Source organism: Plecotus auritus, assembly GCF_963455305.1.
Source record: "Plecotus auritus genome assembly, chromosome: 7".
Classification (NCBI taxonomy): domain Eukaryota; kingdom Metazoa; phylum Chordata; class Mammalia; order Chiroptera; family Vespertilionidae; genus Plecotus; species Plecotus auritus.
Window position 1 is genome coordinate 82,117,065 of NC_137774.1, and position 20,283 is coordinate 82,137,347.

The 20,283-nt window shown below is 42.4% G+C and overlaps 1 protein-coding gene across 4 annotated transcripts in view; it reads right to left on the bottom strand.

The window, feature by feature from the left end:
• PARN (poly(A)-specific ribonuclease) overlaps positions 1 to 20,283 on the bottom strand; it is a 176,704-nt gene that overhangs the window by 46,028 nt on the left and 110,393 nt on the right. The window contains exon 22 of one of the 4 annotated variants that reach the window (XM_080679025.1): positions 16,775 to 16,948. The exons of the other annotated variants lie outside the window; for them this stretch is intronic. Within the exon in view, the coding sequence (XP_080535151.1) occupies positions 16,872 to 16,948 (77 nt within the window). The 3' untranslated portion in view covers positions 16,775 to 16,871. Of the gene's footprint in view, positions 1 to 16,774; positions 16,949 to 20,283 lie in introns of those variants that run through there. 4 annotated transcript variants of the gene reach the window in all.

The window sequence follows — 20,283 nt, forward strand, 5'->3', positions numbered from 1 at the left end:
CCCGTGCACCAGGCCTCTATCCTATCCTAATAAAAGAGTAATATGCAAATTGACTGTCACTCCAACACACAAGATGGCTGCCCCTATGTGGTCAAAGATCCTGCCCTCATGTGGACACAAGATGGCCGCCACAAGATGGCCAGCAAGGGAGGGCAGTTGGGAGGGACCAGGCCTGCAAGGGAAGGCAGTTGGGGCGATCAAGCCTGCAGGGAAGGGCAGTTAGGGGTGACCAGGCCAGCAGAGGAGGGAAGTTAGGGGCAAACAGGCTGGCAGGGGAGCAGTTAGGCATTAATCAGGCTGGCAGGGGAGTGGTTAGGGGTGATCAGGATGGCAGGCAGAAGCGGTTAGGGGAAATCAGGAAGGCAGGCAGGCGAGCGGTTGGGAGCCAACAGTCCTGGATTGTGAGAGGGATGTCCGACTACCGGGATCGGGCCTAAACGGGCAGTCGGACATTCCTCGAGGGGTCCCAGATTGGAGAGGGTGCAGGCTGGGCTGAGGGACATCCCCCTCCATGCACAAATTTCGTGCACTGGGCCTCTAGTTTCCATATAAACAAACACCATCCGTCTATGCTTCCATCCAGTAATTGCTCACTGTCTGTCCAGGGACTATGCTAGGTATTTGATAAAAAAGACAGTCTCCATCCCCTTAAGCTCACCCTGTCACATGCAAGCTTTATGTAGAGTTGATTTCCCTATATGCCTGAGACTACCTACTAAAACAGGTTAACCTACCAAAATGATACATAAAGAACCCATAGAGTCTACCATCATTATTCTGTACTGACTGTTGGTAAATAAACACTTCCTGGATTTTCCTCTTTAAGTTTCATTCCTATATCCAGCATGTTCATTTTGCAAATGTCCCCAAAAGGGGTGACATCTACAATAATCTCTCTCTCTAAATTAACTTGGACTACACCAAGTAAAAGAGTAGGCCTGAGTCAGTATTCCCCATGAAAACAAAGGTGGTAACTGGATCACAAAGGAGCCAAGATGACCTGTTTAATAGTGTCCAATTGTTTCCAATAATTTCACTCTCAGTCCCATGGACAAATGTTACAAACAACCCTCTAACCTTGGAAAGGGAATTTATTTGAGCACATTTGGAATTAGGATTGCTTAAAAGGGAAAACAAATAACAATCCACTTTTCACTCCTGGCCTTCACATGGCAATAATTTACCAGCATTCCTTCAAGTCCCAGCAGCTTTGCAGCTCTCGGCCTTTAATCTGGAAGCTAAATTCTGGCTCAAAGCCACCCTTCTAATGGATGAATCAGCAAAATGAATTGGCTGTCAGCTGTGTCCTCCAGTGATTCCAGCTTGCCTGTCAGAAGTAGCGTGTAGTCAGCTGCTTGGCAACACTAACCTTTTCCAAATTTGTCAGGGAAATGATTCAAGGCCATCTTTCGGTCGTGCCACTTGGTTAAAGCCACTGGGGAACTAAACACGCTGAAAGTCCTCCCTGATTCCTTATAGCTGAGTGAGAGCAGTTCCTCCCACATAATAGTCTCATCCACTCACAGCTTCACTGTACTGAGTCCACTGTCTCTTGACACTCTGCACACATTTTAGCATTTAATCTTCACAATAACCCCACAAGGAAGGGATGTTCTAGTCATCACACAGATACTGAGACAGAGCATCAGGGAAGCTAAGAAGCTTGCCTAAGATCTTGTAGAAGGGCAATAAAGATGGTTTGGAACCAAGATGGGTCTTTTTTTTTTTAATGTAATATTGCCACAGGTCTGCCATATATTTATGTGCATTTAATGTATTTATTTAGATGGATAATTATTTTGTAAAATGATTCTTTTAGTACTTTTAAAGAACTATTTAAAATGTTTAGATTTTTTTCTTTCTAGAAATTAAGAACTTTCCATTACTGTCAAGCTAAGTCTCTCTAAGTTGATAGATACATTATGTTTACGGACAAGAAGACTTAACACCAGATGTAGATTTCCTTCTTAGGTTGATCTATAGATTTAATGTAACTGCAGTAAAAAAAAAAAAAAAATCCCAGCATTTTAATGGAACATTGGATAAAAATTAAATGAAATGAGAAACAAATCTGAACAGAAAACAGAGCAGTGGTAGGCAACAGCAGGAATAGGTCAATTACCAAGGAGATGACGGAATATTGTGATGGAACTGCCCTATATGTTGAGTGTGGTGGTGATTACCTTTGTTGAAATACAGAATTGTTCAACAAAGAGGGTACTTTTATTGTATATAAGTTATACCTCAATTATTCTGTGGAATTAGAAAGGTTGATTCCAAAATGTAAATGGAAGAACGGGCCAACAATAACCCAGACATTTCTGAAGAAGAAAAGAAAGGGGGTCTTGCCTGGGTAGCCAAATAAGCTTACTGTAAAGCTACAGTAATTAGGCAGTATACATTTTGCAGACAGGCATATATACCTGTCTGCAAAATGACAAACAAAGTGACCAATGGCATAGAGGAGCCTAGAAAGAGACTTATGCATCTGTCAAAGTTTGCTTTTGGACAGACAGCACGACAGAGAGTGTGGAAAAGGAAAAGTTAGAAAAATTGTTTATCCACAGGAAAAAAATGAAATTGAATTCTTACACTATGCCAAAAAATCAACTCCAGATGGATGAAGTACTTAAATGTTAAAAGCAAACTTGAAAAGAAAGTATAAGTAAATATCTTTCTGAGCTTAAAGTAGGAAAGAATTTATGAAGATACAAAGTGTTAAGCATAAGAAAGATAATAAATTTGGCTACATTCATAGGAAAACTTTTGTGCATTAGAAGACACTTTAAAGAGAGTGAAGACAATCTACAAAATGGGAGAAGACATTTGTAACATATGCAACTGATGGAGTTGAGCCACGCCACAGAAAAGGAAGCATATAACGACAATAATTATATAGAGAAATGTTCAACCTCAGGCAATGAGATAACATGTTGTAGATTTGTAGTGGTAGGGAGAAAGTGAAAGGGAAAGGCGGGGAGAGAGAGGGATGGATGGATACAGGTGGGGAGAGAGATGAAGAGAAGTAAAATAAAAACAAGAAAATGATCAGCACAACATTTGGAAGAGTGGTTGCCCCTGGCAGGGAATCAGGAGGGTGGGGTAGGATAAGAACAACAGGTAGATGTAATTGATTGGCAATATTTTAGTACTTTAGTTGAGTGGTGGTTTTCTAGATGTTCATTACATCTTAACCAAACAAACTGTTTAGGTTTTCTGTTGTCTACCCTGTCCAACTAAGGGCCATTTCCAATACAGACTGTCCAAGTATAAAGGTCTATGAAAGACCAGGTTAGTTACTTCAGTTTCAATGTCTTCTGTGGTACGAAGCTGCCCCTGAATGGTCCAGGTAGTATAAATGAGCACTGCTGCTGAAATGCCAGACTTCTCACACCTTCCTCAGGAAGCTAAGGTCATCTGTACAGCCAGCTTATCAGACTGCTAAAATCAGTTCATGGTAGCAAACGCTGGGAGTAGGGTGGGTGAGCATTTAGAAAAATGCAGGATACACCAATATTTCTGCATTTTTTTACAATGGCTATCCTCAACCAACATCATGTTCTCAATTTCTAAGGGAATTACCTATATTCTAATGAATCCAACTAGTGAGCCGGTGCACGAAATTCATGCACATTAAAAGGGGATTAATTAGAGGAAATAATTTAATATTGCTATTTGCCCTTTCTCTATAAAAGAAGTGTCAGAGATGAAAGAAAATTAGTAAAATGTATATGAAAACCTTCCTCCTGTCAGAGTCTGGGGCTCACCACGGGACCCAAAGTCAAGTCCCCGCCCACCCACATGCACCTCAAAATCGCGTGAGACCCACACCTGGCCAACCACCCCCCCATTGGGCTAGATCCAGACCTGGCCAGTCCCACCCTTGTCAAGCCCTGCTGGTCAGGGGGAGTAGCCTCAGGTCCCCTGGCCTGGCGCCAGGACAGGGGTCGTGGCCTGAGGTCCCCCAGCCCAGACCGGGGCAGGGAGCGTGCCTTGAGGTCCTCAGTTAAGCCCCGCCAGGCGGGGGGGGGGGGGGTGCAGTCTCAGGTCCCCCAGCCCAGCACCGGGAGGGGCGCGCAGCCTCAGGTCCCCCCCGTCAAGCCCCGCTGGGCGGGGGTGCAGCCTGAGTTCCCCCGACCCAGCACTGGGGGTGCACCTTGAGGTCCTCTGTCAAGCCCAGCTGGGTGGGAGGCACAGCCTGAGGTCCCGTCAAGCCCCACCTGGTAGGGGGCGTGGCCTGAGGTCCCCTGGCCTAGCACTGGGACAGGGGGAGCAGCCTGAGGTCCCCTAGCCCAGCACCAGGACGGGAAGCACACCTTGAGGTCCCCCATCAAGCCCCGCCGGGTGGGGGGCACGGCCTGAGGTCCCCCGGCCTGGCACTGGGGCAGGGGGAGCAGCCTGAGGTCCCCTAGCCCAGCACCAGGATGGGAAGCGCACCTTGAGGTCCCCTGTCAAGCCCTGCCAGGTGGGGGGCACAGCCTGAGGTCCCCTGTCAAGCCCCACGGGGGCGGGGGAGAACGTAGCCTCAGGTCCCTGCTGATTGCTCATTAAGGCTCCTTATGAGAACTTGGCCTCAGCTGTGGGTGCAGCCATCTTTGTGATGGAGTGATGGTCAATTAGCATATTCCCTCTTTATTAGATAGTATGTCTACAAGAAAGAGAAATATTTATCGGATACTTACTCTGCCAGGCACAGAAAATCCTGTAAATATTATCTTGACTTTATAGATAAGGAAACTGAGGTTCAGAAGAAGTGACTAGCCCAAGGTCCCAAAGATTCCAAGTGTTTGGGCTGGATGCAAACCAAAGCCTACATTCTTCTCATGACACCACATGCACTGGAAAGGTCCCAGATCATATCACTTAAAGTTAACACAGGCATATATACCTGTCTGCAAAATGACCAGAGCCTGTCCATCTCTCCACACAACGCTAAAAGAAGGAATCTACCTGGTATATTAATCCACCACCGGAAGTGACAGGTGCCAGCATGGCCTCTGCCAGCTTTGCAGACCCAAACCCTACTCCCCATACATCAACCTGGGCTTTCACGCTCAACAGTGTCTGCTTCAGATGCCCATTAAGACAACCTCCTCATTTCTCTTACAGCCTCCGACCTGACCCTGCACTACTTTACTGTCATTCCAGGTTTTCACACCATGCTAGCATGACACCAAATGTTTTGTGTTTGCTTATTTATTTAAATATGAACATCATAGATACAATGTATTCTCATGACCCATAAAATTTTAATCAGATTTTGGTTTTCAACAGCATGACCACTTTTTCACTTTTATCAGATAGGAAATGAATGGTTTTATTTTGAATTCTACAGAGGAGCAAACTTTAAAATCTTTAAAGAAAGGAGTTAAGGAGAAATAAAACAAAACCATACCAACCTAATGGTCACTATGAACATTTTCCTCCATTCGAAAACCTGACTCAGGATGTATTTCTCCTCAACCCATGCACAAGTCTCAGCAGACATTGAGGTGCAGGCAGGAATGGACAATCTTTAACAGGAGCATGATGAAAGATAGGTATTCCCAAATGTGCCAATAGGCAAAAGTGGGCAGGCCAGCCCAGAAAATGAGACCCTATGTTTTACCCTCTGCAGTTCATCCTTTCCCTACTGACAACATCCATTCTCTTCTGTAGAAAACCCTCAGAGTCTTCAAGATAAAGTCCCAACTTGCTAGTACACTATGCAGGGCCCTCAGTAATTATTTAGCCCTCACCTCAGCTCTTACTCTTTCCCCACATTTACCCAACAGGCCCAGTCGCCCTTGTAGTGCCTGGGCTCTCCCGAGGTTTTTCGCGGGGAAGATTATGAAAGGAAAGGGGAGAAGAAACAGCTTTTATATATGTTGGCAGCCTGTTTCTACTCAAGAGAAAAAAGCCAGAACTAGGATACATAGTCACAAAATATTCAGTTAAAAATCCCTGATCTAGTGGATGAAGAGCCCTGACTGGCAACAAGAGGAGGTCACTCTGATCTAAAGAGCAGGTTCCCTTGTGCAGTAACAATCCCTACACTTCACCACACCTAAGCCTCACAGCGATAAGGCCAATGGACTTGCCTCAGGTAAAAGGTGAGGATCACAGCTTGTGATTCCTTGTCCTTGTTCCTCCTTCATCCTGTGTGTACTTCTCCAACAAATGGTAATTTTTTTTTAAAAAGTACTGAGCCTGAAAGAGTGAAAACTAAGGAATTCGGAAACCAAGATGGTGGCATAGGTAAACACCTAAACTGCTGCCTCGCACAACAACTTCAAAACTACAACTAAAAGACAAAACAGACATCATCTAGAACCACAGGAAGGCTGGCTGAGTGGAAATTCTACAACTAGAAGGAAAGAGAAAAGCATACTGAGACTCAGAGGAGCTGCAGAAGGCAGAGGGAGACACAAGCTCCTGACTGCTCTGAACTCCAGTTCCGGGCGAGACTCTGGGGACCCAGACTCATACAGGGAGAAACTGGACTGTCAGGAAAGAGAAAAGCACACTGAGACTCAGAGGAGCTGCAGAAGGCAGAGGTACAGAGACGTGCGCTCTGAGAGGGCGGGCAACTGAGTATGTGGCTGGCTTTCTCAAGCAGGAGGGAGACAAAAGCTCCCGAATGCTCTGAACTCCAGTTCCGGGCGAGACTCTGGGGACCCAGACTCATTCGGGGAGAAAGTGGACTGTCTGGCAGCAGGAAAAACTCGAGGGCAGCTTTCTCTCAGAGGTGCTTGCAGCGATTACCATGGGACACTGAGACCCAGGGGCCTCTTAGGGCAGGGCTGACGGGAAGCCAATGCTGTCTGCTCCGCCCTGAGACTCCGCCCCATCCAAGCTGAGCACAGAGGCTTTGCAAGTCTTGTCTCATAAGGGTGTCTCCAGCACAGAAGTTCTCCCAGCATAGACACAGCTGATCCTCACAGCCAATTGGCCTGGAGGTCAATTCCTCCCAGTGATACCAACAACAATCAACGCTTAACTACAGCAAGACTGTGCACACAGCCCACAAAGGGGTGCACCAAAAGTGTCCACCTCAGGTAACTGGGGGAGGCTGAGCCACTGGGCCCTATAGGACACCTAGCACACAAAGCCACTCAATCAACTCAGGGAAGCAGCCAAAATGCGGAGACAAAAAAGCAGGTCACAAATGAAAGAAATGGAGGAAAGTAAACGACTGGATATAGAGTTCAAAACCACGGTTATAAGGTTTTTCAAGAATTTTCTAGAAAAGGCCGATAAATTTAGCGAGACCCTTGATGAAAAAGGACCAACTAGAAATTAAGCATACAGTGACTGAAATAAAAAATAATATACAGAGATCCAACAGCAGACTAGAGGATCGCAAGAATCAAGTCAAAGATTTGAAATACAAAGAAGCCAAAAACACCCAACCGGAAAAGCAAAAAGAAAAAAAAATCCAAAAATATGAAGATAGTGTAAGGAGCCTCTGGGACAACTTCAAGCGTACCAACATCCGAATTATGGGGGTGCCAGAAGAAAGAGAGAGAGCAAGATACTGAAAACCTATTTGAAGAAATAATGACAGAAAACTTCGCCCACCTGGTGAAAGAAATAGACTTACAAGTCCAGGAAGCACAGAGAACCCCAAACAAAAGGAATCCAAAGAGAACCACACCAAGACACATCATAATTAAAATGCCAAGAGCAAAAGACAAAGAGAGAATATTAAAAGCAGCAAGAGAAAAACAGTTATCTACAAGGGAGCACCCATTCAATTGTCAGCTGACTTCTCAACAGAAACTATGCAGGCCAGAAGGGAGTGGCAAAAAATATTCAAAGTGATGAATAGCAAGAACCTTCAACCAAGATTACTCTACCCAACAAAGCTATCATTCAGAATTGAAGGGCAGATAAAGAGCTTCACAGATAAGAAAAAGCTAAAGGAGTTCATCACCACCAAACCAGTATTATATGAAATGCTGAAAGGTATTCTTTAAGAAGAGGAAGAAGAAGAAAAAGGTAAAGATAAAAATTATAAACAACAAATACACATCTATCAACAAGTGAATCTAAAAATCAAGTGAATTAAAAATCTGATGAACAGAATAAACTGGTGAATATAATAGAATCAGGGGCATAGAAAGGGAGTGGACTGACAATTCTCGGGGGGAAGGGGTGTGGGGGGTGCGGGAAGAGACTGGACAAAAATCGTACACCTATAGGTGAAGACAGTGGGGGGAGTAAGGGCAGAGGGTGGGGTGGGAACCGGGTGGAGGGGAGCTATTGGGGGGGAAAAAGAGGAACATCTGTAATAATCTGAACAATAAAGATTTATTAAATAAATAAATAAATTAGTGAAAACTAAGGCAATGAAAGAGATCCAAGCCCACAAAAGGGGACAGGTGGAAACAATGAAGTAAGAGGCAGAGGGGACTTGATTCATTCATCTCTGCTTTCAAAGTATCCACTATAGCACTGATTCTGAGGGGGCACCCAAAAGGGAAATGAATTAAGGAAAAGGAAGCAGACCACGCTTCCAAATATGTAAAGTGCAGAGTATGATAGCAAGAGAAGCTAGGTGTTTACAGACACCTTCCACACACACCCCTCACTGGTTCCTTACCACAGTGAAGGTAGGTGTTATTGACAAGACTGAGAGAAAACTCAACTAGCACCCAGCGAGAAGTGGCAGAGTAGGGAAGGGTGTAATACTGGTTCTGCCACCTAGAAGTCATGCCTATGACTCTGTGCTCTCTCCACATCATGAGCCCCTCAATTAAAGGAAGACAGGCACTCATTTTGATCACTGTCCAACACCTCATTCCACTCCACAGTTCTCTAATTAAGGCCAAAGAAGTAGCAAAGAAACACTCCTTATAAACTGCTCAAAGGCTGACATATAGATATAGTGACATTTACTTGAAGCTTATAATATAAAAAAGGGAGGTAAGAGAGCCAAGTAGGAGAACCACAGGTTCTGAGGCCCCAAAGACCTGGGTTCAAATCCTGCCCTAATCTTGAACTTGCCTGAGGCAAGTCATCTGCCTTCCTGGGCTTCTGTTTCTTTATCCATAAAAAGAGTATATCTACCTATTTTATAAGAAAGAGCAGAGACTGTGTTTGCAAAGCTTCTAGCATAAGGACTGGCTCATAGTAGATGCCTAATTAATGAGGCTACTGCTGTTAAATCACAAACCATAATTCTGACAAAGAGCACTATGCCCAAGCCAATATAAGACATTCTACAAGGACACAGACTCAGTGAGCTGTAACTCAGTGAGCTGTGCCTGGAAGTTGGCTGTGTCCTGGGGGGGTTGAGGGAGGTCTTCCTGAGTTCTAGGGTTGGAGATTAGAAGGCCTCAGTGTACAGAAGTGAGGAGGTTTGATATACCTAGGTCTGTAATAGCTCATGGAATACAGCTATCATTTAGAATTGGGATGCAATCTAGCAAAATCTTTCCTATGTAAAAATGTGGAAATAAAGTGGAAAATATAAAAAGCAATATATCAACCATACTCAACAAGTATAAAATCAAAAAGTCTGAACTATAATTTTTCAAAACTGTACCAAGATCAAAATTAGTCAATTAATTTCTACTAAGTCTACTGACAATGCAATAGTCTGCTTTTTAAACAGTCATCATCATTCATTTATTTAACAAACACTGGTCCTAGGTACTGTGCTGGGTACTGGGGTGTGGCAGAAGAGTAGAGACATTCCCTACCCTGAAGAAGCCCACATCTAGAGGAGAAGGAATAGAAAGGAACGGATTGTTAAAGGAACACCAGGTAGGTAAGAATCAAGGTGAGAAATGATGATTTTAACCTGAGGAGGGCAGGAGGGAAGAAGAGACAATAAATACAAGATATTAAAAAGTTGAATGTAAGGGGAAAAGGCTGCTATTTAAGTGTTAAATTCCCATGACCTACAACAACTGCCTTAGCATTTAATGAATGATGTCACTAAGAAACATTGCTTCCATTAATCAGACTGGTGGTATGTGTTTTTTTTTTCATGATTATAAGCTGAAAAGTCAATTAAAAAACAAAGCTGCCATTTATTGATTACTTACTATATAACAAGAATTATACTGTTTTACAAATGTAGTTAGTTCTCAATTGTTCATTTATTTATGAATACAGATACTCATGATGCATTAAATTCTCATTTGTTCACTTACTTATCTATTCATTCAGTCATGAACAAACACACTATCTTCTAATACTAGGCAACTGGAACTGTGAGGGTGAATCAGAAACACAGTCCTTGTGTTCAGCAGGGAGACAAAGACAGTGTACAGAGCTCCACGTGTGTGCTGAGGCTTAGAAAAGAGAAGAGCTCCAGGGTTTCCAGTGGAGAGCCGATCAAACCTAGGACACGGGGACTGTTTCCCCAAAGAAATGACATTTGGGTCTTTCCTGAGACTTGCAGGTTGGGAGAGTAGACAGTGTTAAAATCACTAAGAGTGGAGAATTATGCTCTAGACCAGTGGTCGGCAAACCAAGGCTCACAAGCCACATGCGGCTCTTTGGCCCCTTGAGTGTGGCTCTTCCACAAAATACCATGGCCTGGGCGAGTCTATTTTTTTTAAATATGTTTTTATTGATTTTTTTTTTTTTAAGAGAAAGAGGAAAGGAGAGGATAGAAAGATAGAAACATCAATGAGAGAGAAACATCATCAATTGGCTGCCTCCTGCATGAACCCCCACTGAGGATTAAGCCTGCAACCCAGGCATGTGCCCTGACTGGGAATTGAACCCACCATCTCTTGGTTCCTGGTTCCGATGCTCAACCACTGAGCCATGCCAGCTGGGCTGGGCGAGTCTATTTTGAAGAAATGGCGTTAGAAGAAGTATAAGTTTTAAAAATTTGGCTCTGAAAAGAAATTTCAATCGTTGTTCTGTTGATATTTGGCTCTGTTGACTAATGAGTTTGCTGACCACTGCTCTAGACCAAAAGAACATGACCTGATGAATCTCTGAGTGAGGAAGCACAGTCTTGACTTAGAAACTGAAAGAAGATCTTAATGTTGGAGCCCTAAAGAGGGAGCAGAGAGGAACCCACAGTGAAGTTAGAGCGAGGACACACCACAGAGGGCCTCGGCCATGCTAAGTGCAGCAACAGGGTTTTTAGTCAGGAAAAGGATGCGCTCTGATGTGCATTTCTACTTCACTGTGGGTGAGGGTGGAAGAACAGTAATAGGAATGGAAAGGCACAGAATAAGAAAAGAATTCCTAATGAAAATAGGAACACAGACATTTAATCATCATATAGATGGGGAAGAGCAGGCACAGGGCCTGGGAAGCTGCAGGCTGAAAAAGAGGAGGACTAGTCCAGAGAAGACGGTGTTAGAGAGCTCAAGAAGGGAGAACATCAATGGACTTGGTCACCAGGTAAAAGGAGAGGATCCAGTGGTGCTATGGTACAGAGGACAGTGGGAGCTTAGTAAGAGTAAGCTCGGTGCTATGAGGGAATACCACAGTAGGATGAGAGTAAGAGGAAACAGTGGCAAGGGGGGTGGATGCAGACCACCTTAATTTGTCAAAGGAGGGAAATGATCAGAAGCAAAGACGAATTGGGGGTCTCAGGAGTTCTTCTCAAAAGATGGAAGGGATCCAGCAGGTTTTCATGCCTTTGGAAAGAAGTTCCTGGGTGGGCCCAGGGGTGAGGGATAGCGCAAGGCCCAGGGGTGGAGATGTGTGGGATCCACTTGTGAGAGAAGGGCGGTGTGGGTGTAGAGCTTTGTGACCCTGGGGGTACGAAGCTGCGCCTGGAAGTTGGCTGTTTCCTGGGGGTGTTGGAGGAGGTCTTCCTGAGTTCCAGCGTTGGATATTAGAAGGACAGAAAGAGAGTAAAGCCCATGGGCTAGTTATTGTGAGGACCCTACCTGAGATAGTGGCCTTCTTTGCAGAGTTAACAATCTGCCCATGCTCTTTTTCTCCTCGAATCAATCCCTCAAGGTGGGCAGTAGCTCTATTTTTACTCACACAAGAATAGGCTGAGAGAGGTTGAGTAACCTGCTGAGGGCCAAAATAACTAATTGGCAGAGCTGGATTTGAGTCCCGATCTCCCTATGGTTTTGATGACTACTTTAACCTACTCCTCCAAGCTGTCAACAAAGCAGCTGCTCTAAACCTAAGTCAAACAAACAAACAAAGTTTTTTCACGAGTGCTGACATAGCTCCTGAAAAGATGGGGTAGTGATGTGCAACAAGTAAGAAGGAATTTTAAGATGGACTCACACAGGAGCAGATGGAGTTCCAAAAAAGTTTAGAATTGGGAGTTGAGAGAGAAAAAGAAAACCTTTTTTTTTTTTTTAAGACGAAACACATAACTTAAAATAGGAGTTGGGAAGCAATTCCATACTTAACAGTCTTGATGAATTTGACAGACAGCTGAAAGGCCTAAGCAATTTACAACATTCTTCACACTTCATGGGAGAAAATTAAGGTTGATGTCTCAACTACACAAGAATAATTTAAAGCAAAATCGAAGCTCTCCTAGACTATGGGAAATGGCAGATCCTAAACGTCAAGAACACTGAATAATTCTTCTCCAGGGAAGTACTAGTTTTTCAGTTAGACTATTTTATGAGTATCTTTAAGGCTTACAAACATATCACAAGAGTACAAATAAAAAATAATCATGGTATAGAGAGGTCACCATGCATCAGGTGCTGCACTGGCTCTAGCCCTAATACAGGGTGCCCCAAAAATGTATACACATACTCTGAATAATTATAAAGGCAGTGCTTATTAAAATACATTTCATTTTCAAAACTGAGCCATCAACTATTAAAGTGTGTATACATTTTTTTGGGCACCCTGTATATTATTCTGTATTCTGTAATATCCTTAATATATTAATTTTAACATACTCCCTTTCATCTCTAATTCTACTTATACAAAATAGGCTTGTTTTGAATACGAATTTGAACAAATGGACAGGTTAAATCACTTGCCTGATGTTACTGTGCTTGATGGTGGTAAATGGCGCTCCAGAGGAGTGCCTTTTACACTTTGATGGCAGCACAGTGTGCAATAGGTTTTAAATTGCAATAGTATCACCAGACAATACCTACCTTTACTACACAGAACCCATTCTGATGTTTTCTATTCTGTTTCTTTCTCCCTTCTTTTTTCATACTGGTGTCAACCAGCACTGATTTCCTGGCCCACTAATGGGCCCTAACCCAAAGTTTGAGGCACACCATAGCTCACTGACACCCACCTTTCAAAATGGCATTTCAGGCAACAATGTGCTTTGTGTTTTAAAAGGTTAATCAACAAAAGAACTTTCAGGACACAACCTATTCACCAATCAGAGTCCGCATGTAATGAACTGCTGGAGATAGTGATTGGGTCTAAAGTCAGAATTAAGCAGGGTTCTTTAATCTGGACTAGTTTTTGCTAACAAAGCTTTGGTTGTCAGATACAAATACACACCAAATAAAAATGTACACCTCATACACCAAGACAATACTTTTGAGCTACTTAACGTTGGCAGCTTGTGCAGCTATTTATAAAGCACTGAATCCGCCACAATATTAATGCTATTGTAATAAAACGTAAGTTCACCATCTTTTCCCCACTTCCCATAATCAGGCTTACAAAAAGCTTGACAGGGCATCACATTTTCATACTGAAAGGTTTCAATAGTTGAAAGGCTTAAAGTCTGTTTATAAGCCAACCAGAAATGGGAGATGCTGCGCTGCAATATTTGCACTTTCATTAAATGTTTCTCTGTGGATGTTTTGATGTGGTTTTCATTTGATAAAAGAACTTACTTACATTTCCTGACTCAGCTTATTCATTACCCAACTGAAATCCCTGAGGAAAAGGAGAAGAAAAAATGACAGGCCCTTATCAGCCAGGCAGGGCTGAGCTATCTCACGTGCAAGATGAGTCATTACCCTTGGGAAGGAGGGAATTGGTCACCAAAAAAAGGCCTGTCCCAACCTAGTAAGAAAGGAGTTACAGAAATTACGTATAAATTCCACATAGATGGGGCAATTCTGCCGTGGTTCTCTAACCATTCCTTGCCACACCGCCACTCTGGAACCAGTCAGTGCTCTCATTATGGCACCATGGTGCTACCCTATGAACAAGAGTCCTCCGTCTGGTCCTGCCTTTCATCTCTTCCCCACTCCACACCCCGGAGATCCATCTATAGATGTGGGACATTCTGAAATCTATATCAAATGTACACTCACCGTTTCAGTGTCTCCAGGACATCCCACATATGATCTGTCACCACCAAAAAGGTTTGAAAAAATGCCAATACAACTTCATTTAACACTTAGGCCAGCAGCCTCTGTGCCCTCCTAGAACCCTAACTGGCACTGTGCCAGCCCTTTGTGGAGAGTAAATAGGTTAACAACAAAAGGAATGAATACTGCTCTTCAGAGTACAGGTTGTCTTGGGACAATGAAATGTATTTGTTATAACTGGCAATGTTTGACTTCAGAAAAGAAGTATACAGAATGAGTCACACTTTTTCAATGGGGAAATAAATGAAGAATGATGAAGTTAGTCTTATTTTCCGCATCAATTTTACTCTTTCCCTTTGCTGAGACGATGTGCCCAACGACTGATTTATTTCTCTGGTGGGTTCCATCTGCAGATTGTACACTAAAACCCTAAGGATTATCAAACATCCCAAAAGGGCAGCACAAAACTGAACAAGGATTATTTTTTTATTTTAAAGTCCCATCTTGGCATTTAACACATTCATTCTACACTGGTACTATTTTCGCCTTTTAAATTACCAAACTGCATCACTGTAGCCTTCATGATTTTAGGAAAACTATGTCACCTCTTTATTTTCCTCACCCATAATTTGTTTCCGTTAGGGAGGCCATTTCTACAAGCGATGTTAAGGTCTGACATGAACACATTTAGGTGCCAAAGCAGCTTAAACAAGTGCAGTGACATTTCTCTAGTCAAACAAATGCTTTATACACAGAGGAGCAGGAGAAGGAAAGAAGAAAAAGAGGGAAAGTGGGACAGGGAGAAAGGAGGCAGGGAGAGCATGCCAGCATCAGAGTTTTTCCCATTTGATGAGTAAGTGCTTTTAGAAGGTGGCAACTCCCAAAAATCAGAGAGCTAACAAGTTCTTCACCATTCGTGCACATTTAAAGAACCTGTGAAATTCTTTGCCAGCAGGAGAATAAAGAATTTTTTTTAAAAAAAGTGATACTGATGCCGAGACCGGTTTGGCTCAGTGGATAGAGCGTCTGCCTGCGGACTGAAGGGTCCCAGGTTCGATTCCGGTCAAGGGCATGTACCTTGGTTGTGGGCACATCCCCAGTGGGAGGTGTGCAGGAGGCAGCTGATCGATGTTTCTCTCTCATCGATGTTTCTAGCTCTCTATCCCTCTCCCTTCCTCTCTGTAAAATATCAATAAATATATTTAAAAAAAAAAAGTGATACTGACATTGTTCAGCTTTCCTGTCCTCCAGTTGTTAATATCTCTAAGTTGTTATAAATATTCATCTTATTTTTTACATCCTAAGGTGAAGTTAATGTAGATCTTTTTGTCTATTTGGACAATGCAAAATAAACTGGTTAGATTTTTAAAAGTCATGTCTTGCATTTGAAAACATTTACATACAAATAATCAATACAATGGTAAGTGTTATAAAACTGCTACATATTAAAGAATTTTGGGGTATTTTATAAGATTGTATCTTAAAATTCCCAATGATGTAAAGGTTTCCCACAATGTCAAAATACTCAACACAAATTAGGAATTTGAAAAACAACTTTGGAAAGTCAAGTATCTGCACAGTGGTACACAGAATGTTCAATAATGGAACATTCATGGATTAAAAAAATACTCTCCACATTTATTTTTCCCTATAAAAATATTACCATCCTTTAAATTATAACCTGAGGTCCCACATCTAATGCCTCTAACATAAGTCTCATTTTGAAGCATGTAAACTCAAGTATGTCTGTTTAATGAATGATTTATTTACCCTGCCTTTGCATAGGTATTATTATTTGATTTTTTAATTTCTAATATTCACCCAAGGATATGTTTATTGATTTTTTTAGAGAGAGAGGAAGGGAGAGGAAAGAGAGAGAGAGAGAGAAACATTGATTGGTTGCCTCCCCTACGTGCCCCAACAGGGGATCAAACCCACAACCTAGGTATATGCCCTGACTAGAATTGAACCCACAAACCTTTTCGGTGTATGGGATGACACTCCAAGTGAGCCACCCAGTCGGGGCTCTATGCTATAATCTTAATGAAGAGAAATATGTATATGTGACAGCAATTTCCCTGAGACCCAGATGTAAAGCTCCACAAACCACGTTTTTTCATTGCACTCACAGACAGCGTCCCAGCCCAGTGCCTGATAAGGACAACAAATAGAGTCCTTCACCAACAGGAAAAGAACAAGCTAGGCTTGCTTCGAAGCCTACAACTTGATCCTTCTGTCAAAACCAAATTGGTGTCTAGGAAGTGCATGTTACAGACTGCTGCTATGTAACAGACTTAGTGAGATAATCCACAGGTTTGAATCACAAATGAAATCATTTTGATTAATATAAAAAGGAACATATTTTCATTAACTAATTCCCATCTTGTTTTGGGAGCCAACTGACCAGCTACTACATTTAAGTGATATACAAACGAGAACAGAAGAGACAGCAAATGTTAAAATGCAGGCAGAGGCATGAAAAATAAAGAAGGAAGTCGGCTGGCAGAGCCAAGTTTATCTGCTACTCCACCCTGAGTGTTCACAGCCAAGAGCTGATAGAGGGCCTTTTGGTAAAGTAGGTAGAAAAAAGCCCCACGACTCTCAGGTTGCCAAGCAACGTGCCACATTTTATTAAAGCAGGAGCGGTGAGAATCCTCAGGGAGCTGGCTGGAATGCTGTGTCATGTGTTCTCTCCCAGGCTCACAGCTGGTCACCTCCCCTTGCACAGTCTCTCCCCATAAATATGCTCTTGCGAGACTGCAGGAGGAAGCAGCTACCTGAAAGTAAACCGAAAATCAAGGACAAGGAGCAAAACACAAGTCAACTGGGGCTCGTTCTTTTTCCAACTTAAGCCAGAGTGCAGCCAGAATTCGTGGCTGTTGCCAAAAAGAGCACAGGCAGACCCTGTGCTTGGTTCTCCAGAAGCCTTGACGAAATGCTGTCTAGATTATACATGAAATAAAATAAAAATTTGACTGCTTCATTATTTATAAGATTTTAATAAACACTGTATGAGCAGAATAGCACAGTGTGCACTTGGGGGTGAGACAGTTCTAGCCCTGGACTACCACTTCACCTCTCTGGACAACTGCTTTCTTATCCTTGAGCTGAGGTGCTTTCTATAGTTCATTTCAGGGAAATCGAGCACTATGGAGTTGCAGCAGCATTGTGGGAGCGGGAAGGGGAGACTAAGGGAGAAAACTGTTTATTCAAAATTACGCTTGGCCCTGGCCAGGTAGCTCAGTTGGTTGGAATGTCGTCCCACTATGCCAAGGTTGTGGGCTTGATCCCCAGTCAGGGCACAAACAGGAGTCAACCAATGAATGCATAAATAAGTGGAACAACAAATCGCTTCTTCTCTTTCTCTCTCTCTGTCCCCCTCTGTCTCTCTCCACACCCCCTCCCCCGCCCTGCTTTCTTTCTCTAAAAATCAATAAAGACATATCCTCAGGCAGGTAAGGATTAAAAAATAAAATTGCCCTTTGAAAATTCCCTTCCAAGGCACCACACTGGCCTCCAACACGTCCCTCCAGTGTTGGAACACACTGCTGTTTCTCCTCTTTCACACCAGAGGAAAGATCATGTTACAGAACACAAACTCATGTGAGCACACATGGTTTCTAAGCAGTGGAATGCTCAAGTACATGCAGAATGAGAGAACTGATATTCACATGGGAAAAGCAGATCCATATCTCCCATTTCATCTCCGACTCACTTGGACACCTTCTTTCACTGAGCGGAGTGACAAGCAAAACCAGTCTCACTACTGAAATAATAATTTCCCCAAAGGAGTAAATCTGAATTTATACTTTGAATCAAATTTTTCTGATGCAACTATAGTTGGAACCTAGTGAATATGGGGTGGGCAAAAGTAGGCTTACAGATGTGAGTATGCAAAAGAGTTTATTCTTGTGTTATTATTTATTAATTATTTCATTATTTATTTGTATTACAACTATAAATCTACTTTTGCCAATCTCTGTATACAATCCATACCTTTGTGCCTATCCTCTAATCATACATACCCTAGCTGGTTCTTTGAAGACAGAGAATGTGTTTTAGTACATTTTATATCACCAGTGGTATTTCTCCAGGAGAGAATATTTAACAGAGCTTCCAAACAGACCTGTGCTTGCAGTTACTACAAGCCACTGAATAACCATGGCTTAACTTCCTGGAGCATAGATTTTACTTGTTATCAAGGAGGAAAAGTTAAATACTTAATCTGGTCATTTAACACATTTTAATATTAAAATAAAATGGATGTATTTTAGAGTTGAATTTTTTAAATTTGCAAGAATGGTTTAAATAAAAGACTGCAGAGAAATTCCAACTTGTACCCCCTCCCCTACAGACTCTCTTCCCACAACCCCCACAACCCCCAAGCTTTCCTAACTGCTCTCCTTTGGTGTTGGGATGCTTAGTGAAAGCTTAAGAATAACTTCCTCCCACAGACACAAACAAATCTCCTAAATGTTCAACAGCAACGGAATAGCTAAATAATTATGCTATTCATATTCATTAAAAATTATACCTTTCAATGGGATAAGTATAATATACCTCCCACAGAAGCCTGTAGTAATAAATATTAGCTGAATGAGTGATCAAGTCTCCTTTCTGATAGTGATAACATCAGAGAGAGAAGAAAACCCCACCTTCTTTTCTTGGCAGTGAAGTGGTGAATGTAATGTCCTCATAGAGTAGTTTACACAGACAATTTGTACTCTAGACTCACTAACGACACTCATGGAGCTGTTAGGAGCTCTTTATGACTGAATGCAATCCTGGAAAGAGCTGACTTGTCTGAGAAAGGGGTAATGCAATATCTATTTTTCCAGCAAAGTAACAGATATGGATGAATCATGTATAAGCAAGGGAAGATGAGGGCAGCTTACACTGAGCGGGTATGCTCTCAGAGTTAAATAAATCTGTCTGAAAGGGATTATAACCCCGCATACCAGTGGCCACAATGGGAAGGTGACATTTCCATTTAAGCTCACATCCTGGCCCTAATTCACTTGACAAGTACTTCTTGTCCCAGGGAAGTAGTCCCCTTGTATCAGCAAGTTTATCAATCAAATGGTCTGGACCAAAGACTAGGTAAGTTCTGAGCACCAGGGACACCTGCACTAGAGCTACTGTCATCAGTTCCTGAGGTTACACTGCAGGTAGTGCACACTGTCAAATGCCGTAGACCCTGCTACTCTTACTGTATAGAGGAGAAACCTGAAATCTGTTGAATGACTTGCCCAACGTCTTATAGCTGCTGTAAGGAGAATAACTTCAAACCCAAAGTATTTCAGTCACTCTACCAACCAAAGAAAATGATGTCAAGGAAACTACCATGCACTGGCCACCTACTCTGCTGGCTGTTCTCTGAAGCAGGGAACAAAGGGCCATGGTGTCAATTCTTCCTATGTGCCTTCTTCAGCAGACAGGTCCACTGCCTGCTGAATGAGAAAAGGCTTAGAGATGCTCATATCCTTTGACCTAGTAATTTCTTTTAGGAAACCAGTATATGAAAGTAATCTGAAATGAGGACTAATTTTTAATGCACAAAGATGTTTGAAGATCAAAAATACATACAGACATATACATACACACACACACATACATACATACACATATACATTTAAAAAAGCAAAAACAAACCTCCCAAGTGTTCAACAGTGGGGGAAAGCTAAATAATTATGCTATTCATAGTCATTAAAAATTATGCTTTTCAATGGAATAACAACCAAACACTAATAATCAATAAATTTCCTGGCTAGTTATTTGGACAAAAGTAACTTGGATGCCTAGCTCACGGTTACATTCATTTAACAAATATTTGCTGATCACCTACTATGTGTCAGGTACCTTTTAGGCATAAAAATATATTCAAAATAAAAATCTCTGTCCTCCTGGATGGTAGTTGTATGGGTATGTTCACTTTGAAATAATTCATTGAGCAATACACTTCCAATAAATGTACTTTCCTATTTCTATGTTAAATCTCAATTAAAAAAAAAAAAAAAAAAGCTTGCCGAAACCGGTTTGGCTCAGTGGATAGAGCGTCGGCCTGCGGACTGAAGGGTCCCGGGTTTGATTCCGGTCAGGGGCACGTAAAGTA